Raw genomic sequence first — 24,743 nt, forward strand, 5'->3', positions numbered from 1 at the left:
ACCTCCACTGGAAACCCAACTCAATTCCTGTCTTTTTCAATCATTTGTCAGAAAACAGTGGGTACTGTTTTAGACACAGAGCACTAAAATGGTATAATTACTCTCTAATTAGTTGGTGGGCAAAGTCATCCACTACTCGTCACTTCTTCACGTTAACCTGGAATGACACATACACAGACTAGAAGAAAAGAGGAAGAATCACCTGTTTGGAAGGCAGACGCAGTATTTTCTCCAATGGCACAGGCATCTAAAATACAACTAAACTCACAGAACTAGGGCATCAATATATTTTTCTATTAGTCAATCTTCACTGGATTTTTAAAAAATTGCTCAATGGTTCATGATACTAGGAACAGTTAAAGTCATATACACCAGATTATATAACAAGAAATCAAATCTTAAAAGAATAGCCTGTAGTTTTGTCCCTGACTTTGTAAACAAATTCACACATTAACAAAGAATCGACATCTAAATAGACTTTTATTTTTTCTTTTACTTATTTGGACAGAAAAGAAAATTCATCAGCTTTCATTAGAGTCTCCTTAAGTGTTGGAAACACATTAAACTCAGAAATAGTGGAACTTGTAGAAAAGCATCACAAATTAAAAATATATTTCTCCATGTGGTAAAAGTGCTCTCAATCCAGTTAAAGGACACGGCAAAGGTGTTCTGAAATTCAGTTTGGAACTTGGCCTACAATCCGCGGCATTGAATCAAAACCACAGGGGAGGGTGATGGTCATGAGCCCAGGACACAGGAATGACATGGATTCGGGAGCATGCTGCCAGCAACACTTTCAATTAACTGGGTGTGAACAAGGAAAACAGTCCCGAAGCCTGAGCAGAATAGATTTGCATTTGTAAAAATCAGGGGCTACGCAAATTGGGTTGAAAGGGGATTGTGGAAATCCAGAAATTACTTGTTTCTCGTCTGTGGGGACCGCCAGACCAGCTGACCACTCTGGTGAGGGCTCCCCTGGAGATGTGTGAACCTCAGTTCGGAAAGAGCCCAGCTCATTTCGGGAAGTAAGTGGAGGCCTCACTGCCAGATGCTTGTCAAGTAGTCCTCTCAGCACAAAGGTGAGCAGGCCCTGCCCGCCTCGGGAAATCACACCCAACCAATCTGGCAGCCCGGTCCCACTGCGGGGTTTGCCAACACTGGCCACACCAGTCTGAGGATATGGCCTGAGACCAGCAAACACTGCCAGGGACTGCGCACGACAGAAAGAGAATTAGTGAGTGGTTATCCGTGGAGACGTTTTGTTGTTTGTTTCAGTAATGCTACATATTTTTCAAAACAAGTAATTCTGCCACTGTTAATGTCTGTGACAAAGCTTACGGCCTGCAGGCCCCCTGTGGTCCCTATCAGAGTGCAACCATATTTGTTCTGGAAGCAAGCTGCCCCTTCTGGCCCTAGCACAGAACACAGAACACAGAACTGTGATCATGCAAGGAGCCATGACTGGGGTGAGGCAAGGGGGTGAGAGGATGGGAAAGAAGGGGACATTTTCCTTTTACAGAAGATCTTAAGCAACAGTAAGAAAATAACCTGAAGATACATTTAAAAATAAAAAATAGCATCACACTTCACTGGGATTCTGTCAATGTTTTCCCTTTCTGCCATCCACCAGCCAAACAGATGAACTGAGCAGGAATGCCTCATTTATCAACCAGAATGGACAACCACGCCCCCATTTCATCACTGCATTTTAATGGCACCCATTTGTCTTTCTTCTACTCTCAGACCTGTTCTATGCTGCCTGCACCAGGCAAATGCTGGCAAAGCCTCTGGTCTCCTATACATACTCGAACAATCTTAGCAATACAGAGCCCATCCTTGCTTGTTTCCTGTCACCTTTAGACATAGCATGAAATCAAACCATGTCACAAATGTCTGTACATCTTTACAAAGCAGGTATTTCTAGCAGAACATGCTATGCCTCATCCTACCCCTGGCACTTTTAGTGGCAACAGCCTTCCCAGGTCCCCTGTGCTAAGAGTTGAGTCTCTTTGCAGGCTCCACCGGTGTCGTGAGGATGGAGGGCCCTGCTGAGCAACTCACGACTGACAGCAGCACTGGCCCCATGTAGAGAGTCTGGGCTGGCATCGCTCTCTGCAGAGCGCTCACTGAGAGGTGGGTGGCTGCTTCCTGGAGGGAGGACATACTCTTCTTTGAACAGAAACTGGGACAGCAGCCATCCTCTGACCAGGTCCATCCTGGTCCCTCCAGAGGCCTTGAGCACCCCTCCCAGGCTGGGGCCACACACCAAGGCATCTCCGGGTCTGGTTGGGTAGGTCAGAATGGCAGGCTCTCTCCCTCTTGCCCCTCCCTCGAACTGGTCCTTACCTAAGCCTGGGGCCCATGCCAAGGGCATCACTGGGTTGGAGAAGCGTCCTCCAGGCCCAGCAGCTCTCTCACAAGTCTCTCGCCAAACTGTGCCCGGCTGTACCTCTTCACGTGGTAGGCGTCCGACATTTTGTACAGGATGTAGGCGTTATTGATAGCGATACTGACAGCAAACCAGAAGACCTGCTGCCAGGTCTTATTTGGTTTATGACAAATGAAATACCTAAAAGGACAGAGAGAATAAGAAAGGCTGACTCAGAGGGTTTCTGGGCACCCAGTTCAGGAGAGAGATTCCCAAAAGGCCTGAGCATGGTCAGCAAGATGCTGCAGGGGTGCTGTGGGGGTAGGAATCAGGCAGGGGTAGGGCTGGCTCTTGCTGAGGCTTTGTCACAATGAACTTTACTTATGACAAAGACGATGAAGACAACTCCTACCAAAGGAGCAGGTGAGCCACTTGAGGAGATTCCGAAACCAGAAGCCAGGCCTTTCTGTGGGGCAGCTCACAAGCTCTGAGTCAGCAGGGCCCAGTTAGACCCTCGGGCTTCCCTGCTTGCTAGGAGCCCTTCCCAAATGCTGTGTTCTGTGCATAGCGAACTGCTTCCATTTCCCCAGGGTCAGGCTCATCAGCAGCTCTGTGCCTCTGCAACAGGTTCCCTTTTTCCTGAGCACACATCTCTTTGCCACCACCACCTTCCCTTCAGTTCGAGGACAGATATCACCGCAGGGAGGCCTTCTCTGCCCCTGAGACTGAGGACAGTGTTCTTTCTGGGCACACCTATCTTAGGATTCATCCCTGTGTTCTGTTCCCCTTGAATGCAAAGTGTTTGAGGGTCACTATCCTCAATCTACTAAAATGCCCGGTACAGAGCAGCACCCAACAGATAGCTACTAAATAACTATAGTTTTCTTTGTAATAACCACATGGAACTCAGCAAGTGCTGAGCTTGTTCAACGACTCCCTAAGAAGCGGAGCTCCCTTTCACACTTAGGCCAAGTTTTCCAGGGAAGACCAGGTCCTTGGTTTCCCTTCTCTGCCATGAAAAAGCCCAGAAGATGTCAATTACCCTCAAAGAGGGCCGAGTAAACATCCAACTGCCTTTTAGGTTGTGAGGCTCAATCCTAGTAATGTAGTAATAGTCACACTGAGGTTCAAAAGCAATCATTTCTTGAGTTCCTGTTATGGATATAATGACACTCAGCCAGGAGATGGTATTGTGGGGATGTGTGTGTACATACACCATGCATACTGTCTATTCTATGTGGACGCTTAAGATGAGACCACGCCTGATGCAGGAGTCCGTATTTGAAATTAACCAGTGCTGGAAAACATACTCAGTGTGACAATGCCTGGACCTGATGTTCAGTGGTCCATGGGTGTGGAGAAGGAGGGCAGAATGCGTTAGAGAGACACAGAGGGTGCAGGGTCTGGACCAACAATTGAGAAACAGCAGGCATTGAGTAAGTGGAAGGAAGGGCAGCTCTGGGCAAGGAGATGGAGAGGGTGGCAAAGGAGGCAGGGTACCCAGAGGTGAGGAGGGCTGCACGGGTGAGCCTGGGAGGCCAAGATGGGGCTCAGGATTCCTCTCACAGGGTCTTTAACTTTCAATTGTGAACCTGGGGAAACTAGTGACCACCACCAATTTCTCCACTCTGTGATGCGGAGCCTGCAAGAGCCCTCCTGTGGATGGGTGTCGGCTGTTCACTCACTTGCTGTACTTGTCATCATATCTGCAGATGTAGCTGAGGTGAGCGGCAAACGCCTCCACAGCCAAGGGACAGGGGATCTCCCCACGCTTCCTCTTGATGATCATGCCTGCAGAGAAGAGAGAAGATGAATCCCCTCCAAACTGCCTCCTGCAAACTCGGATTCACAGACGTGCCTGTCTCCACCCTGCGGGCTGTCCTGAGGTGAAATGGAGAGCAGAGGCGGCGATGAAGAACCCACAATGCACACCTGTCACCACATGCTTCAGAGGAGTTGAGGGAAATATCAGAGTTAGGTGAGTGCAAAGGTATCTGCCAGCTGAGACATGGCATCCGAGGTACAGGGGTATCGCAGGGTTATGACGGGCCCAAAGATGGCTTTAAGTGGCACTGGGGAAGGTGCTGCACCCGACTGGGCCTTGAAAGAGCAAAAATGGAAATGCAGACTCACTCTCCCCTCCTTCTCCCTCCCTTCACGGGCTCTGGGCGGGCTGGGAGGCGGAGCAGGTGGCTGAGGTTAGAGCATACCAGTGGTCATTTCTGCCGGCCCTGCCTGCCTGCATCAAAGCAGAGGGTGGAAATAGAGGCTCAGAAGGCGCTGCCCCCAGCCCCGGGCTCCATTGTGTCACGTCTCCCAGGACCTCCGGGGTCTCGTGGATGTTGACCAAGGGATGGAAAGCATCCTCTGCATCCCAGCTTCACACCTGAGGCCCAGACCTTGGGAGGTTTCCCATTTCAGCTCCGTTTTAATATGCCTGACTTCCAAGTACAGCCTCCTCTAGGTCTAAAGAGACTCTGGCTCCATCAGGGCCCCATGGAGACCACATGGACAAGAGCAGGTCAGCCCATGCCTACAAAGAAACAAAATCCCCTCTGTTCTTTTCTCAGAAGTAGAGGACGACTCATTCTGAGTCACCAGGGTTCTCAATAAGGATCACTCTCCAAGGAAGGACCTTGGAGTTGGCTGCGTCCCTGGAGCTCCCAGTCTGCAGATTTCAGCAAAACCAGTGCAACAGCTTCTGGACTGCCACTGTCCCAGTATAGTCCTGCGCCATATAAGGACATTTATGTCACTGACGAACTGCATATGTGATGGTGGTCCCATAAGATTAGTATCATGTATCCTAGGTGTGTAGTAGGCTGTACCGTCTAGGTTTGTGTAAGTGCACTCTACAATGTTTGCACAACCATAAATCGCCTAATGACGCATGTCTCAGAACGCATCCCTGTCATTAAGCGACACATGACTGTATACCCAGCCACAGGAGACCCGCTTTAACTCATTTCCTTCCCATCCTGTACATATCTTTTAACTTAACGTAAGGATTTCAGCATGGAATCTCAGTAGAGCGACTTCAAAACCCAGGTCTGCATCAGTCTCCTTGAGCATTTCTCCCAGTTTATAAACCGTATCACCCTCCTCCCTGGTGACATTTCGGATTCTGAGGTACCATTCCAGCTGGAAAAGGTAAGGGTCTGTCCTATAGTAGCCTTTTCTGAAGTCTGAAAAGCTTCAACATTGGAATATTGACAAGAGGTTCACTGTCTTTGCTGACTTCCTAACTGGGAATGACATGTACGTAGCCCACAGGCTCCCTGGGTGGACTCTGTATATTGGCAGCTGTTTGTGAATCTCTGTGCACAGCTATACTCTATGTGTCTACCTCTCTGACACCGTGTGAATCGACAGAAACACGTCTCCACCTTCCAGCGGTGGTTCTGTCTACCATTTTCCTCAGGCTTTTTGTGCTTTGGCTGACATCTATCCGAATCCTGTAGGTCTGAATGAATGATCAAGACCTAATTCGTCATCCTGTACAGACATCTTGCATTCACATTAGTCTCAAGGACTCTGAACTCCAAGCGGCCAAAGACTCTGGTAGGGAAATGACAGACTCAACATGGATTTCAGAAGAAAAGCAAAGGATTTGGTTCTCAATGGGGATGTCCCTTGACATATGACAGCAGTAACTTTTAAAAGCCCATGCATATGCTTATACTCTCTGCGAGAAGGTTAATTTTTCCTAAGAAGCTGGAGTAAAGAATAATAAACCAATTCCTAAAATGTTTATAACTAGCTATATATTTTCCAAAATGGAAATTCTGCTTAACTTTTAGAAAAGTATATGGTCACAGTAGAAGAGAGTATAAAGCTGAAAAGCAGTCTAGAATGTATGAGACTTTATCATCGGGGTGACATTTAAAATAAGAGGGAAAGTAGGATGTCTTGGTAAATGGCTCAGGTACAGAGGCGGGCTGCTTGGTCAACCAACCCTTGCCACTCAACTAAAACAAAAATAGTAGAAGCCCAACTGGTGCCACGCACCAAAATGAATCTGAACTGGATTACACAAAGAACACAAATCACGCTACAGAACGACCCGGGGAAACTCACACTCGTGTGGCCTTGGACAGAGCAGAGACTTTTAAAGCGTCAGAGCAAAGAACATGGTCAACAGATTTGCCCATACAGAAATGAAAAACTTCTTTATTTTAAAAAAATACCAAAATTAAAGCAAAAGGAAAATAAACGCAGAAGAATATTTGCATAAAATTTGCTATCAAGTTAATAAGAAAAAGTCAAATACCTTGAAAGAAAAATTTACAAAGAAATCATTCAAAATTAGCCAGTAAACATGTGAAGAGATGCTCGACCGCACTAATAGGGCAATTCCCATTTAAAATTTTGTAGAATTTTCATCCATCATATTCACAAACTTAGAAAAGAAAAAATTAGTGTTGGTAAAACAGGAGGAATCTCGGTCCCCATGGAACCCATCGCAACGGTAAACAAGTATAGCCTTTTGGTGACACATGAGCAAAATCCTTAAAAATGTGCCTACTCTGGTCCAGCATTTCCACTTTTGGATTTATCTTGAAGAAATGATCAAAGATGTACCCGAAGATTTTTGTATGAAGATATTCACTATATCAGTATTCTATTGTGAAAAAATCGATCATTAATAGGCAGAGAGATAAAGAGATTATGACAGATCTAAAAGGATGGAGTACTAGGTATCTTTTAAAAATCATGTTTTTGAAATACACTGAAAGGAAAACTATCTCCCTTCATTTAAAAAAAAAAAAGACTCTAAGATGTGGAGCAGGAGAAGGACTTCCAGTGCCGAGGAACAGCTGGTCACCCAGCCTCAGCCACCTTAAACCTTCCTTCCTCCGGCTGGTGTCCTCTCTCCCTCCGCTGCACCCAGGCTCTGAGCTCCCCTGCAGGGCTCTCCTCTCAGGAGTGTGGCCTGGCTCACTGGTGCCCATAGACTCCAGCCTGGGTGCTGTTGAGAGGCACTGTGGGAGGGACCAGGGGCCCTGGAGGTGGGAGTTAGTCTACAGTGATGCTCTGGGCATACTCTTTGGGATTTTTAAGGGAGTCTAGGATGTGGGACTTTATGATTTCTAACAGAGCACTTCAGAAATGGAAACTATAACTGAATTAAAACACAAATAAACACTGTTTCAGCATATTTAAAAATCAACCCTACAAATTTTCTCTTCTTCCGCCATCAATATCCTCCTTACTTGTTCCTTTGGTGTCTGACTGAAGGGTCTCAACCCTTGAGATTATGATTTTAAGATTTGTCTCCTCAATCCTATTGCACGCTTCTCTCTAAACTCCCCAGATGCATTCTTTTCTCTTCGTTACCTCATTTCACCCAGCTCAGACGGGTACAATGTCCTGGTTTGAGACATCTTTTCTTCAGAGGCTATCACTTAAAATACTTTGGTGGGAAGCAGCTCGTGCACCCTACTCCCAAATGTGTTCCCTAGAAATGCCCTCGCCCTGCACCAAGGCCCAAACGCCGGAGTACAACAGTCCAATTCAAACCCCTGCCTTCAGCCTCAGGGTCAATTCCAGACCTGTCCTCTACATGCCCTTGACACAGCGCTCAAGAAGAGCAGCTTTCCTCACCTCTACACCGAAATGGGGTGACAACACCCCTATGGCTGAGTCCCTTTACTGTAACCTCCACTGAAACGTAATGCAATTTAGGTGTGTGTGGGGGTGAGGGACGGGAATAAAGGACAGACATTAAACCCCGCCCCCCCACCCCCAATACATACACACCACACACACATGCAGGCAGGCAGACAGACACAGACACACACACCCATGAGCTCCTTGGCAGTGTTCTTTCAAAAGTGAAGAGGAAAGATGTCTTAATAGAAAAGAACACAAGGGACTCTTCAAATATACTATACAACTGTAAATATCTTTTGTAAAGTACCCCTTTGTCATTTCAATTTCCTTTTCAGCAGTTTAATAATATTTTAGCCGTACTTTAAATACAGACTCGTTACTAAATAAATCCCTTTGTTATGAATAGATTTTCAATCCCAAGGAAAATTAATGATGAAATCAACTAAATACCCAAAAACCCAAAGCAAGTTAACTACTTTTTTTTTTTGAGGAAGATTAGCCCTGAGCTAACATCTGCTGCCAATCCTCCTCTTTTTGCCGAGGAAGACTGGCCCTGAGCTAACATCCCTGCCCATCTACCTCTGCTTTATATGTGGGACGCCTATCACAGCATGGCTTGCCAAGCGGTGCCATGTCCGCACCCAGGATCCGAACCGGTGAACCCCAGGCTGCTGAAGTGGAACATGCAAACTTAACCGCTGCGCCACCCAGCCAGCCCCAGCAAGTTACATTCTAAGAAAGACATTGAAAAGATAAGAATGGTTGATTTCTTTCCCCCTCCCATTAGAAAAGCTTTTTCACATAATCCTAGATGATGAAATGATCATGTAAATGTCATTCAAATATAGCTAACTGTCACATCATGCACAACCTGGGGAACTAAGGGAGGCCACTCAAGTCACCCACAAATCCCACCATCCCTGTTTCTCCTAAAGCTGACCAGTCACGGGAATTGATAGCCCACTGGCCCAGGAAGCTCTTGACTCCTAGCCAGATGCAGCAGCAACTTCTACGTGGCCCAGGGGCTGGTGAGGAACAGCATTCAGCCTGACACCAGAGCTGCACAGCCAAGAGAGGCCTCAAACTCACTCCCCCCACGTCCTGCTCAAGCTCACCAGCATGCCCTCTGCCACCCTAAGTCCCGACAGCAGTCTGCCCCACCTTGCTGCACGGGTGAGTAGGCGTTGGTCAAGAAGCGGAAGTGCCCTTTGTTGTACCAGCAGATCAGAGACATGTTCCCCTTCATCTTGATCTCGTGCTGGCCACGGGCCGGAGGGGTGGTGGGGTTGGTCAGCATGGACGGTGGCAGGCCGGTACAGTCACTCTTCCTGGAGCTGAGCAGGCCGCAGCAGTAAATCTCTGGTGGGGAAAGGGACATAAAACCACACATCCTCAGAGAGGCCAGGCCCTGGGCATTCTGGAGGAAAGGACGGTACTGCCCTGTTCTGAGGCTGACACTTGGGAGACAGACCCTCTAGAAGCCCCTCTAGAAGTGACTGCTAAAGTCTGGGGACTTTTATCCCAGATCTGCTGCCTCTCCTGGTACTTCTATAAGTATGTTTAACACTACATGTAGGACCATAACATAAGCAGTGAATCAACAGCGATGATATGAGCACTCATTTTTAGAGGGCTCACTGTGTTTCAGGAACAGTGCTATGTATGTGTAATCATCCTCCCAACTGCTTCCAGAAACTTCTGCACTCAGTAGGTTACTGAACCCACGTTAAAGAAGAGGAACTGAGGCTCATGGCTGGGAGGGCGAAGATGTCTGTCTGATATCCAAACCTGATCACAGTTATGTCACCCTAACACTCGCACCTAAGACTCGACTGGCCGTGGGCCCAGCCCTGTGTCCAACTGCACAGCACCCAGATGCAGCCGTACAAAATGGAGCCCCCATCCCGGTGGGGGAGCTCAGCTAAATGCAGAGTAAAGAATCATCACACTACACGCACCGAACAGTGTCTTGCCTGTGAACATAATGCGCAATATGAGTGGATGAGAGAGTTTCCTGAGGGAGAAGGAGCTTGAACGCAGCCTCTAAGACCTGGAAGATTCCATGGAGGTGGGAGGGATTGTGAGAAGAGACCAGCATGAACAAGGAGACCTCTCTCAATTACACCTGGGCCCAAGGTCCTACCCAGTCCTTCCTCCTCATAGGCCCGCCCCTCTCAGCCAGGCCAGGTGGCCACAGGGAGCCATGGGGAAGCCCGCTTCTCCCCGCAGCCCATCTCCTCAGTCTGAACGTTTGGAGGTGACATGAAGCGGCACTCTGACTGAAGGCCCTGGGAAGAGTCTCATCCTTTGTTCTCTTATCAGCTCATTGTAGACCAATACAGCATCATCCTAACTTCAAAGATTCTACATTCCACACATTCCTCATCACTGCCTCTCTACCCACGCTGGAAAGATAAGGTGATGAATTCCTCCCCTCCCTGAGCCAACTCAGCCCCACCGGAGCAGCAGTGGGCATGGAATAAAACCCACTGGGTGGCACGTTTGAGTCTCGCTGCCCCAAGAGAGGGCTGCTTGCTGCTCACACCTCTACAGATGAAGCCACTCTAGTCTTGAGATTTAAAATGTCTTTAAAACAGGGAGGAGAACTAGATGAACAAGGACAAGGGTGTTTGAAATCACCCGTGTGGGGCTCGGTATACACAGCCACCCAAAGAGCAGCTGCGTTTTCATAAGAGCGGAAGAAGAAAATCCAAACAGCACCCAAGTTTGCATTAATTTGTCCCTTCATGATGATTATATGAACATTTTTTTCGAGCTGTTATTTTACAGAGCCATCTCTGTGCACCCCAGGAAGGGCAGCGAGGATCTCAGCTATGACTCCTTTCTTCAACGTTGGCTGCCCATTAGAATCCCAAGGGGGCCCCAGCCCAGATCAATATAGTCAGAGCCCCTGGGGGTGGGTGCAGCCATCAGTGTGGGTGATGGAGAACCACCGTGCTAAATGTTAGTCATCACAGGTGAAGCCCATGAGACCTTGGGTGAACAGCTTAATAGCTTTAGATGCTTCTAAAAAATAGGCAATGAAATCTTTGCCCACTCTTGGAAAAACTCAAATTCTATGTCTAATTATGTTCTTCCCTCTAGATTTTCCTCCATCCTCTCCCTAATCCCCTAAGCTGGGGAGCACCCACTTCCGCCCAGAGTCACAGGCCAGCATGCCTAGCTCTCAGGGAAGCAGCACTGATGGCCCATGATAGTCCTTTGGCCTCCTCCTCACTCTGCACCACACCAGCCCCACCCTGACACACTTGATTCGAGCTGGCCTTGACTACACTACCTGACCCTCGATCCAGGCAATGGCAGTACAAACACTGTGAGGCAGGAAGTGGCCCATAATGCATGCAGACACTATCAGGGCAGTTCTAGGAACTCCAGGGGCTTCATCACCATGCATATGGCACTCACGCTTGGACTTACATGAGCAGGCGAGTGGGGGTGACTCTCACCACATGGTCTAACAGGAGAACCCATCATTCTTCCAATGTGGCTGGTTAATGTACATTAGGGTCAATTTTCTCCAATTTGACTTCCATGGCCCCTCTCCATTTAGTCTGATCCTGTACACTGAATTCTCTCAACAATTAAACACTGAAACCTGCTGGGCACCAGACTTTGCAGATGAGTAAGATGCAGCCCAAGCCGGCAGGGGCACAGAATCCAGGGGTTCATCATAGTTGCTGAGGTTGAAGGTCGGAAGCTGTTGGCTCTGTTGCTTGAGAAGGTTTTGTTGTAAGGCCAGATGTCTTATCTGTTGCTAAGCAATAGGTCTGCAAATCTAGTGGCTGCTGTCGTGAGTGGGGGCTTTTGGTGTTTCTCCTGAGAGGATCACACATAAACCCAAACACAGGACAAAGCGAAGGCAAAGGCAGCTGCCACAGGTGCCCAGACTTGGTCCAGATCTTCTTCTATAGCTCCGATTTCCACCAGAGCCACAGAGGCCTGCCCAATCTTAGCAACAAATGAACCAAGAATCTTAGCACTGAGGGAAACTCAGACCTTTCCAAGGCCCCTTGTACTGCTGCCTGTATTAATCCACACAATTCTCTGCAGCATCTGCATGGTCCTTGTCTGCCAACTGGAAGGGGCCACATTATGGACGGGGTGAGTTCAGGAGACTCCCTAAGAGCCTTACTTCGTAGGAGGTGTGCCTAGGTGCTACAGACTGAATGTTTGTGTCCCCCTCCCAAATTCATATGTTGAAAGCCTAATGCCCATGGTGATGGTTTAGGAGCTGGGGCCTTTGGGAGGTGATTAGGCCATACAGGTGAAGTCCTCATGAATGAGGTTAGTGTCCTTATAAAAGAGAAGCCACAGAGCTCCCTTGCCCTGTCCATCATATGAGGACACAGCAGGAAGAAGTCTGCCACGCTGCAGAAGACCCTCACTGGACCATGCTGGCACCCTGATCTTGGACTTCCAGCTTCCAGAACCAAGAGAAATAAATTTCTCTGTGGTATTGTGTTACAGCAGCCTGAATGCACTGAGACATCAAAAGAACTCCTTCCTTGACCATGGTCTTACAACAAAGGACACAAATGTGCCCTGAAGACCGGGAAGAGCTTTGTGCTGACATTGTCCCCCAGACCATGAGCCTATGACTGATACCTCTTCAGATCTCCATGGCCCAGCAGTGTCCAGATACAGAGCAGATACGCGGCAGGCTGAAATAATCTATTCCCGTAGGGAAGGGCCTCCTTGCCTAGCATGCTGTGGTCTGTGCTGGCCACTGCACACCTGCAACCCCAGACCTCTCCCACCTCTTCTCCAAGGGAGCAGGGCTGTGCTCAGACCACTCGCCACTTGACTAACCTTGCTTTTCAAACTCTTCAAACAGGGTCAGGCTGGTGATGCTGGGCCCCGTAAAGATGATGTAGTTCTTGCCTGCCGCGTTCTGGCACAGGCTCCTGGCCACCATGCTGTGGAGTTGGGGCTTATTCTTCAGTGCATCCAGCCCATCTGGGCCCCCGCCTTCCTTCAGGTGGACGTAAATCTTTAACAGAAACACACAGGGGTCAGTGAGCTCACAGCAAGTCTGGCTGAGAGCACAGCTTCTGTCATTGGGCCGGGAACATGGTGGAGAGCCACCCCCTCCTTGGGCCATGGGTTTAACAGTCCCTGCCACCCCTACCATGTCCTCAACCCACAGAAGCCCCAGGCCACCCCCATGGCCACGCCACAGCCTCGGTAGCTGGTGGTTCAGCCCAGGACTCTTCAGTTTGGAATGTCAAGATGGAGAAGGAGAGGACAAACAGTTACAAGTAGTGAACATGACTGCTAAAGTCAACGCAAACACAGTCCCCTGTTCTGAAGCACAGGAACAACTGAAGTTTACCATAAATAAAAGTGAAGGCTACCTCAGCTGTGAGGATTAACTTATCTGTGCACTTTCTGTTTGCACATAGGCTTTTAACTCACAAAGCACATCCACAATAACTGTTTCTCTTATTCTTTACAGTATCCACCATGCAAGCAGAAAAGGCAGAGTTCACCTCACACTGCAGAGCAGGAGACAGCGTCGACAATTAAAAGCTCGCCTGAGGTCCTAGGAGCAGCAAAGAGGATGTGCTAGAATGAGTAAGCAATTTTTAAACTCTCTGTCTCATGAACATCTTCCAGGAACATCATCAAAGGGGTAGGCACAGGCAACAGAAACAGATTCTAGCAGAGGATGGTCCTCCAATGGTTGACTTAGGTATGAAGAATTATCATACGAGTATTACTCTTGCTCTCTTCTAGGGAGAATAGTTCTTCTCATGGAATGTTCTGGATGCCCTTGCTGGCAGCAGCTCACAAGCTAATAGTGCTCACCTGTGCCTATCACAATGCCCAGGACCACAACTGACACTTGGTGGGAAATGAGGCTAACCCTGACTGTCCTCCAAGGCACAGAACTGCTGAGTGCATGACTGTCCACACAGACTGCTAATGACACACTGCTGAGAAAACTGAGATGGACCATAAGGAGGACCCAGGCATGTCCACACCATCAGTGCTTGGTCAAACGATTTCAGACAATCACTTGCAAAATAAGGTGTCTGATGTTCCCAAGGCAGATGAAGAGCAGGTGAATGTAGGTCTAATTCTAAAAGCAGCTCATCTTCTGAGGGCTAATCCTTCCCAACCACCACCTGCATGGTCCTCAAGTAGGACCCTACCTTCTTGCAGCCTGGCAGGCAATGGCTTGACGATGCAGAACATTTCTGTAGACAGCTCAGCAGGACTCCAACATTTCGTTTTGGGATCTCTCTGCTTTTACCAACTCAATCCCCAGAAGCAATCTCTTTGACAAAGATTAAAACACTGAGACAGAGAAGCCAGTCATCTCTGCCACATGTCACACGTGATCCTGGCTGAAAGAGGATATTTTCTCAGAACCTGTCTTCTCTCCTCAGCAAAGCCCAATTCTGTGGCCACTACCATGGGTTTCTGCACCTAAGGCCAGCTCTGACTCCTCTCCCAGATATCCTATCTGAACCCCCACCATAACCACACTGGGCACTGTGTGTCCTCAAATCCATCTTACGGACAGTGACCGCTGTCCCATGTGTCACTGGAAAGGAAATTTCCCATCCAAACCCAAGATTCTCAGTCAGGATGGGAGGTGTGTTATTGGAGCCCAGGCCCAACCCTGATGATCCCCATGTGGTTTCCAAAGGCCTCCCTGAGAGATGGGGGCAGTCATTGGCAAACTCAGCCCCACACAAGCAAAACTGAACAGGATTAAATGCAAAATTCTGTAACTAAGTTCAAAACTTAACTGCACCTAATTCAGAATGTAAGAAATGTGACTTAGCAAGACTACTTTTAGAAAATAAACAAAAACGAAAACTTTGGAGATGGATGACTCTAAGTCATTGGATGCTGTGACTGGCCAAGAAATTAGTAGGACCTCGGCCTGCGTTAATAACAAGGGTGGTGACCGTCTTACTCTCCTCTCGTCAAATTATGATCAGTTCTTCTGGGTGCCACACTTCACAAGGCATAATGTGTGGTGGGTTGCGTACTAGTTTGCTTGGGCTGTCATAACTAAGTACCACAGACTGGGGGGCTTCAATAACAGATACTTATTTTCTTGCAGTTCTAGAAGTCCAAGATCAAAGTGTTGGCAGAGTTGGTTTCTCCTGAGGTCTTTCTCTTTGGCTTGTAGATGGCGTTTTCTCAGTGTCTTCACATGGTCTTCCCCCTCTGTGTGTCTCTGTCCTGATCCCCTTTTCTTATAAGGACACCAGTCAGATAGAAGTGAGGCCCACCCTAATGACCTCATTTTACCTTAACTACCTCTTTAAAGACCTTATCTTCAAATAAGGTCACTTTCTGAGGTCCTAGGGGTTACCATTTCAACATATAAATTTGGCTGGCGTGGAGGGGGAGAGTTCAGCCATTACTGATGGGGTGGTGCTAAACCCTGAGGAGCACGGATGGATCCAAGAACCCTTCTTTTGGCTACAGAGCTATACTGTAGAATGACGACTAAGATCTTTCTAAGGCAGAACCAGGATGAATACATACACTGGTTAGAAAACAGATCTGCTCAGTATCAGAGCCCTTACCAACATTCAGAGCTACCCAAACATTGAATGGGTGGTCTCAGAGAGGCTCCGGGATAAGCCAGATAGCCACTCTGAAGGTCTGAACACAGAATGAGGGCTCAGCTGGACAGCTGTTGAGGTCCCTCCCAACACTGAGATTTTGACATTTCCTTCACACCCTTTAGTGTTTATCTGGATCTGAGTTTCAGATGCAGGTGTATGTCCATGTCAGCGAGTAGTAAAGAGCCACACACATGCCAAATTCAGATGCGCCAACAAAGCTGCATACGAGACAATGCCCCTCCTGATGACGTGCAGCCCCTATTCACAAGAGGATGGAAGACTGAGAGAGTAGGTCTGAACGTGGCCATCTCAGGTGGCCGACATCAGCCAGAATGACACTGCCCTGCTGAAGTCCTAACAGCAAAGGGTCCCAGTGTCTAAATTCAGAGAACTGAGTCCTGGATCAAACAGTAACATACAGAGAAGTGTATCTTTCTAATGGTTTCTTGCCAACAGCTTTCCAAGCTAAAGCACTGGGTGATCCAAAGTCTTAGAAACTCACCTCAGCAATAAAGTAAGTCTTCCGGAAGGTGGGTTATCCAGGTTCCCAGACAGCATGGGCTTCAAAGCACGGTACACCTTCAAGATGCCACCCCTCTGACTTCCAGACTAGATTCAGCTGCACAGACTTTCCCTCTCTGCTCTCTTTGGAAGTGTGGATGTCCTCAGGATTGGGGTGTGGATGGCATGTAGAGGCTGCATGGACCTGCTACAGCCCCTGTTGGGGTAATACTCAGAACAGAACTCGAGCACCAGACCAGGGAACAGTGAGTCCTTCACACAATCCTGAGGAAATGGCCACTTTTCCTGTTGATTGCAACACAGGTATCTAAGTATGTAAGCAAATAACTGAAGGCAAGGAAGAACTTCCTGCTTCCAACTCTCCTGCCAGGGTAGAGGAGGGCCAAGGCAGCAGCTCCCAATTACCAGCAACGTGCAACCTTCCCAGTGACCAGAGCTGGCGGACGTCCACTGAGACCACGTCAAAGCACCTTCCCCACTACCTGGGCCACAGGGAAGGCAGTGCACACTACTATCCACCAACGCCCACTGCTCTAGGAACAAGAGAGCATCAGGATTGCGGTATGACTTTCAGGGGCCCAGGGCACTTTTGCTTCCATGGGCCTCTCTTCCCGAAAAAGTATTTAAAAAATTCTATTTTACAACTGCATTAAGCATTATGACAAATACATCATTACATATTCAAGCACTTCCTCCAACTTAAAATTTTTTTCTCCCTCTGATTTTAAGAGAAAGAGAAACATTTTCCTCAGCCCCTAAGAGTGTTATGGCCCTTGGCACTGCTCCTGCTCACCTAACAGAGAAGTCAGCCAGGCAGTAAGGGGAGTGAAGAATGGATTCTAATCTGGAGAGAGGAACATAACAAGGCAGGGAGAGGTGGTAGAGGTGGCAGGCGGTGCGGGCAAGACGTATGAGTCCAGTTGTGATCACGTTGAGTTCGAGGTGCCTGAGACACATCCCAGCAGAAGCCACAGTCAGAGGAAGGCCATGGATGAAGATACAGGGATAAAGGTCATCGGCTCGCAAGTGCAGTGAAATCCTGAGAGTGACTGAGTCAGACTCCTGGGGACCCCCGGCATTTAAGGCGTGAGCCACAGAGGAGGAATGCTCAGAAATACATGGAAAGGATGGGTCAGGGAGGTAGCAGGAGAACCCGAAGAGAGAGATACAGGGGTAAAACGGGTCCAGGAGGAGGAAGTGATCAAGAAGGTCCAATAATCTGACAGAAAAATAAGGACAGGATTTGGATATCTGAAGGACATTGGTAATTTCTTCAAGGTCACATAACTCAAGGCAGAACTGGAACAGAAATTCTATTTCTGATTACATTATTATTTAAAATCCAGTATGACAAGTCATTTCTACATTAACACACATAGCTGTTCTCTCTCCACATACCCTGTGGCACTCTGTTCATGTGTGATGTTTCTGTGTAGATATTCACACTACAATTTAGAAACACTGGGTATTAGTTGTTTTTTTTTTTTTTTTGCTGGATAACGAATCACCACAAGCTTGGTGGTTTAAACAATACCCATTCATTAGCTCACAGATTTGTAGGTCAGAATTGCAGCCATGGCATGGTTGGGTTTTCGGCTCAGGGTATCACAAGGCTGAAATCAAAGTGTTGCTGGTTGTCTTCTCATGTGGTGCTTGGGATCCCCTTCCAGATTCATTCAGGTTGTTCCTTTGTAGTTGTAGGACTCAGGTTGATGCTTATTTCATTGCTGGCTGTAAGCCGGGGACTGCTCTCAGCTCCTAAAGGCCACTTGCATTCTTTACTACATGGCCCCTCCACCTTCAAAGCCAGCAGTGGAGACTCTCCCTTGGGTTGAATCCCTCACTTCAAATCTCTTTGTCAGGAAGATCCCTTTTCCTCTTAAAGGGTCACCTAATTAGGTCAGACCCATCCAAGATAATTTCTTTTTTAAGATCAACTGATTCAGGACCGTAACTATACCCACAAAATCAAAAACCCTTCACAGCAACACCTAGGTTAGTGCTTAAGTAAGTAATTGGTAGGTGTGCACATACCAGGAAGTTTTTGAGCAGGAATCTTTTGAGCATCTTAGAGCTTTGCCTGCCACCCACCCATACTGCTTCAATGGCAGCATTTCCGTGGATCTCAAGAACTCACACACCAGAGCCGATAAGTGAGTGCTCCCCCATCTTATTAAAAATAGCAGAGTGGTGATGATGTCCACTCTGTTTCCTGGGAAACAGACTGATTTCAATGTATGATGTATGTAGACCAACAGCAATAGCATCTTCCCTACCCAAACACCCCTGTCAGTGAGAGCTTGGGAGCACTCGTCACTGTGGGGAACAGCAATTCAGTGAAATCTTTCTGTAGGGAAATTCTGTATAATGAATGAAAAACCTTAAAAATATTCCTGCTATTTTACTCATGGGCTCCACTTTTAGGAAGTGAACCCAAAGTAATAATCGTAAATGCACCAAAGGATTCACATATAGAACCATGTACATCTCAGAGTTTTCTATAACAGTAGAAAAATTAGCAACAACTTAATTATCCCACTTGAAGAGGAGACTGGTTAAAACTCAATGTAGGTATAATGGAATATGGTGCAATTTTTAAAACTCATGGTACAGAAAAATTACTTAAAACATAGAAAATGTTCACAATATCCTTGTAAGTGAAGTAGACAGATTATAAAATGTTTTGTGTATATGTGTGTTTATATAGATATGTTGACTATATCCTCAAGGCGCTATTCCTATCTGTTGATGCTAAACATATAATACAATTCAATCAGAAAAGACACTAAATATAATTATAGAAGAACTTTCCTATCAGGATTACCCAAGCATAGGCCCACGTGGGCCTTGTATCTGTTCCCCGAGACAGCCCCGATTTAAGTTAGCAGCTATTAATATTCACCGTGTTAAGTGCACACCTGGAGATGACAACCCTCTGAGTTGGAGCTAGACTCTCGCTCTCCTGGGAATAACACATTTCCCCAAAAGCCAGAGACATGTAGTCCTATTACAGGACCATCTTGGAATTCCTTAGCTTAGTGTGTCCACACACGCATGTCTAAACACTGACATTTTCCCAGATTCCAGCCAGTCTCTTCTCAAGGGGTAGATACTCAGCTGCTCTCTCATAGGAGAAGGGAGATGCACAGAATCAAAGGTCCTCCTGTTCTTATTCGGAGATCTCCAAGAAGGCAGAGGCCAAAGAGTGGCAGCAATCAGAGTCCAAGGAGGGTCCTAAATCTGAGGAACTCATTATTATAAAACAATGAATTTATTAACTAATTATTTTATTTATTTTGCTTGAGGAAGATTGTCCCTGAGCTAACACCTGTGCCCATCTCCCTCTATTTTGTATGTGGGATGCTGCCACAGCATGGTTTGATGCAAGGTGTGTGGGTCTGCACCCAGGATCTCAACCCGCAAACCCTAGGCTGCCAAAGCAGAGTGGGCAAACTTAACCACTATGCCACCGGACTGGCCCCAGTGAGTTTATTTTTAAAGTGATTATAAAATAGGACCGACATTTAAATAAGTAACATAAAAAACAGTAAGCTCAAAAGTCCCAGGCAGGGGCATGATTTAGAGAGAACTGTTACGAAGGCAGTCAAAATCTGCCCAAGAAAGGGCTCAGCCCAACCACTGGTCTGATGGTGACTCTGGTCCAGTATCCCATTGGTCTGGGTTTTCTTTGGCTAAATAACTTCAGGTGGTCTAAGACATCAACTTGTTTCCCTTAGCTGGATGAATAAATCTATAATTCTATGAAAAAAACTATACTCGCCAATGGAATCTCATCCCAACCATGTGCCATTGTTATAACCACTGAAGATATGCAGACTCATGTCCAGGCTTGGAAGCTTGCCCTAGAGAATCCCATCAGGGATCTGAGAAGGGCAGCACCACTGACATCACACACATTCATACACTGTCTAGTGCCTTCTCTAAGAGCTCCGAGAAGACACTGCTGAAGAAAACATCTTTCATCATACGTGTAATTGCTGGCTGGTGTGCTTTTTCAAAAAGTTCTCTCTCCTCCTGCACCCACCTAGAGAGAGCACCATTACACTCAAACAGCTCCCCCAGCATGTGGAGGTCTAGGTCCTCTTCCATCGCTGGGAAGCAGAATTTGCTGCCACTACTTTGAGTGTCTGAGCCATGAGCTTGTGTGACAAGGGCCTTTAGGGAAGAAAAACGTATCTTTCACTTTTCCTAAAAAAAGCTTTTTTTGCTCCTATGATTTATTAACTTTTAGATATATTAGATTTAGAAAGGGAGTGAAGAAAACTTAATACATGGCATTACACTTTGCCCTAGGATGGTATTACTAATGTTGTGCACTTTACCTTGACATCATAACAGAAGGAACCTTAGGAAATATGGGTTACAGTAATACCTTGGAGGGTTCATGCAACACCTGACTATATGTCTTAGCCCTCCTGAAATGCCCCAAGACCTTGAGAGGTGGGAGCTAGTTCACCACCTCCACCTCACCCCAACTTCTCAAAACAACGATGACAACCGCAACAACAGATGGGTCAAAGGTCAAAAGATGCACCAACTGATGCTTCTACTAAGCTGTCACTGGGGCTTTGGTGTCCTCCTGTCTCCGAGGAAAACCTGGTTCAGCTATGCTGGTCCCGACCATTGGTCTTCCTCCTCTTTCAGAACAAGAGAGAATGAGGCTCCTCCACATTGGTGCAGGGTGTATCTTGGGACGGGGAAGGCCCTCATTAGGGACCGTGATCCTTTACTTGAACCTTTTACTCGCTAGCTGTGCAAAGAGGAGGTGGAGGGTACAATCCCAGCAGTGGGGAGACAGCAAAAGAGTGCATGGTCTCACTCACTGAAATGATGCAGAAAGAGCATATGGAGACGTGTGGCTGTCCCCTGGAACATGTGTGGGGATGGCCAGTTGTGAGAGCCTTAAGTTTACATGCTGCTCACTCACCACGAAAGCAAGTGACTCTGCCACAGGAGACAGCATCAATACTTGATTCAAGGGGCATAGACGTCGTCATGTGCCAGCTTGTGTGAGTCAGGGCAAGTTACTTAATTGCTCTGAGCCTTGGTTTCCTCATTTGTGAGGTTAATACTCCACATACCTCGCAACGCCATGTCTGTAAGTGCAATTTGTGTACGCAGAAGTGATTTTTTTCAATAGCAAAGCTCTATCCCCATGCTGTAGCCTCTAGACACCTGTGGTTATTTTAATTTAAATTAACTAAAATTAACTAAAATAAAAATTCAATTCCTCAGTCATACTAGTCACATTTCAAGTACTCAAAAGTCATGGGGCTAGCGGCTACCATAATGGAAAGCACAGATAGAGAACATTTCTGTCATCACGGGAAGTTCTACCAGACAGTGCTGCTACATGCTGTCCTTGGTTCATCAGCCCAGTTCCCCAGCAAAGTCTCCAAGCCAGCACCTTAATGATGACTTTCACCACCATTTTCTCTCTCATTGCCTCTTACCATGACCAGGGCCAGGAAGGCTCGTGCACTGAGACTTCTGCGCCCCTCTCTTCTCCAGTTGTACCTTCAGCACTACTGACTCTTTCAAGAATCTTGCTTTTCTTTCATCCCCAAGCTCGAATCCCGGTGAGGCTGTCTTTGAAAATGATGGACTGCAGGAGGGACAGGTGCTAGCGCGCCATAGGCTCTTTCGCCATCTCACCTCAGTGCAGTCTAGATTCTAAGCTCCTTGGGGAGAGGGCCAGGGTTTAATCTGATCTGGTCAGTGCCTGATTCACTTATAGGGGCACTTAATAAACACTTCATTGTCATCTCTGAATCCTTGAATGGTAAGGAGGGCTGGGCAAATTAACCCCTTCAAAAGACAGAAGAAGAGATTAGTTCTCAGCTGCTTGCTCAAGGACAGTCAGAGAGGTCTGTGGCAGATGTCTTATACCCTAGCCAATTCCATCCTCTGAACAACCACAGCCAACCTGGACAGGATTGAAGCTAGTATCCTCACCACTGCACCACTAAACAGACGGACAAACACCCTGCCCAGTTTCTGACTCCACAAGCAAAATTTACTCTGGCTCATTAAGTTCACTCTGATCCTCACTTTTGGGGCTAATTCAGATAGTTATAGGTCAGGAGTAAAAGGTTCATTCACTTATTGTATAAAATAGACTAAAAGTCGAATAAGAAAAAAAAACTTCAGTGTAAATTTCTCGAGTTCTTTCAACATAAAAAGTATGTCTCAAGCGGCTGGCCTGGTGGCGCAGCGGTTAAGTTTGCACACTCACTTCGGCAGCCCAGGGTTCGCCGGTTCGGATCCTGGGTGCAGACATGGCACCACTTGGCACGCCATGCTGTGGCAGGCGTCCCACACATAAAATAGAGGAAGATGGGCACGGATGTTAGCTCAGGGCCAGTCTTCCTCAGCAAAAAGAGGAGGATACTAACAGCAGATGTTAGCTCAGGACTAATCGTCCTCAAAAAAACAAAGTATGTCTCAAAATTAGGGATATCAGTGACAACTGGTGCTAAAACATCAATCAAACACAATTAAGTTGGATAAGAAATAGATACTTGGTTTTTGTCTAAAGCAAGAAAAACTCTTTCCTCAGGGAGAGAACACAGCCTCTTGGATAAGAGGGTGGGCTCTGCATCAGAAAGGCTGGGTTTAATCCTAGGCCTACCACTTTACAGCGGAGACTTTGGGATCTCTCTGTGCCTCAGTTTCCTCACTGTGAAGAGGGGCAGTAACACTACCAATCTCATTAGGTTGTTGTGCAGAGAAAATGAATAATGCATGTAAAGTGCTTAGGCATGGAGCCTAGCACATAGCAAGTACTCCATGAACACAAAGTATTCTTTTCTGAACCCCAGAAGAAGCTGTCATAAATCACAGATCAGACTGAAGGGAGAAGAGGGGCTTCCAGATCAGCTGGCCCAGCAACACAGGGTGCAGGGACCTTATTGAGAGTACGCCTCACAGATGTTCCTCTGGGCTCTGCCAGGAGACATTTAGCAATGTACACACTGGCAGGAAACACAGGTCCTTTTGCTCGGGAGTTTCTATCTTGAATTCTGGCTTCTGAAGCCCAACTACCTCTAGAGGATGTCAGTTCGCCGAGCAAGAAACCATGGCTTGTCATTTAGAATGGTTCTGCCCCCTCCCCCCCGTCAACATGATGCCATTCAACCCTCTGGAGACTGTCCGGCCTGTTTCTTTCAGGCAGAGCATTCCCACATCCCCTAAAGCTCCTGCGCAGGAACTAGCGAGGCATTCGCTCCTCTGCCACCTGCTTCCCGGCGCTCTGCAGCCTGCCAACACCCCTCCCTGGGAAGCTTGGGTCTCACTCTGTGGAGGCAGGCAGCCTAGTTCAACATATTCGAACAGGAAAAATGTGCTCTTTTTGACTATACCAGTTTGTTGTTGTCGTTTTTTTAAATTCATGGACCCTTTTCTTTCTTCCCCAAAGAATCTTGAGACTCCATGTAATCACCATGGGTCAACATAACATTAACTAACCTGTTGGCCAATTTTTCCCCACTGGATTCTCAATCTTTTTGACACAGTAGAGACAGAACAACAGTATTTACAGAGACAGTCCTCTTTTGACTCAGCAGAAAGGACACAAGGCTTCTAAGATGAGCAACCTTCATGTCTCAAACTAAGGAACTGCAACCTCTCAGTGACGGCTTTCCCCCAAAGCTGGGAGTTCCATCTTCTGTATAAATCTCTGCTTTCACTCCTCAGCTCACAGCAGAGGCTGCAGGTAAGGGGACAGGTGGGAACCTTGGCTGACTCCCCTCTCAGGCAGCCTCTGCAGATGGCATGGGCTGGGGGTGCACTGGGGTTGGAGGCATTCTCGGCAGGCCTGTGACACAGAACAAGTACAGTTTCTTGAGTGTATGACAGCATCTAATCTGGAAATGGCAGTGGTTGTGCCAAAAGAGAGACTGTTAGCTGTGGTTTCGTATAGGACTGTTAGCTGTGGTCTCGTATAGGACAAAGCGTTTTGAACCTAAGGAGCAAGTCTGCTTCCAGATTTTCAGAACCTCACTTTACAAATGACTCCCTGCCACTTATTCTGCTGCTACTAAAACTTGGAATCAAAGGCCTTGAGATCCTCCATGAGATCAGTGAAGTGTATGCCTGGCGGGGACACGCATGAGAAAAAGGCGCCTCCATCAGCCTTGATGATTTTTCACCATGGAACGGATGCTTCAAAGGTGAGTCACAGAAGCAAGATAATGTTTGAAATAGGACAATGCATTCAAACACACCAAGCTCTGCGCTGGGTTGCTGTCTCTCTCCCATCCTGAGGGGCCTGGGAGCAGACAGCAGCTGAGCAGACTGTGGAGGACGGAGCCAGCCAGCTCTTTGGCTCCCATTTCTGCTGAGCCCTGAGGTTTGGGGATAAACGACAATCACTGGAAGCTTTGGTTTCCCTCTGTGTAAAGTGAGGACAGCAAGACACCTCTCAAAGGGCTGGATCATGCTCAGTGGATGTGCCTCTGTGCCCGGCATGTGGCAGATGACTTTGCTCCCATCCCATCCCTTCCCCTCCCCATGGCCTCATTCCACCTTCTTCACAGGCACATCACACACCAGGTCTGCACACCTCAGGGGACTCTCTCAGCCCACAGGGGCCCTACTACACCCCA

General features: G+C 47.3%; 1 protein-coding gene across 1 annotated transcript in view; it reads right to left on the reverse strand.

The window, feature by feature from the left end:
• Nucleotides 1–514: 514 nt before the first annotated feature.
• Nucleotides 515–24,743, reverse strand: part of PGBD5 (piggyBac transposable element derived 5) — a 113,251-nt gene continuing 89,022 nt past the window's right edge. The window contains exons 4-7 of the mRNA XM_046654360.1: nt 12,812–12,992; nt 9,143–9,340; nt 4,054–4,159; nt 515–2,569 (exon numbers count right to left, since the gene is read on the reverse strand). Coding sequence (XP_046510316.1) covers nt 2,374–2,569; nt 4,054–4,159; nt 9,143–9,340; nt 12,812–12,992 — 681 coding nt within the window. The 3' untranslated portion in view covers nt 515–2,373. The remainder of the gene's footprint in view (nt 2,570–4,053; nt 4,160–9,142; nt 9,341–12,811; nt 12,993–24,743) is intronic.

This window comes from Equus quagga, chromosome 2 (genome assembly GCF_021613505.1).
Source record: "Equus quagga isolate Etosha38 chromosome 2, UCLA_HA_Equagga_1.0, whole genome shotgun sequence".
NCBI lineage: Eukaryota > Metazoa > Chordata > Mammalia > Perissodactyla > Equidae > Equus > Equus quagga.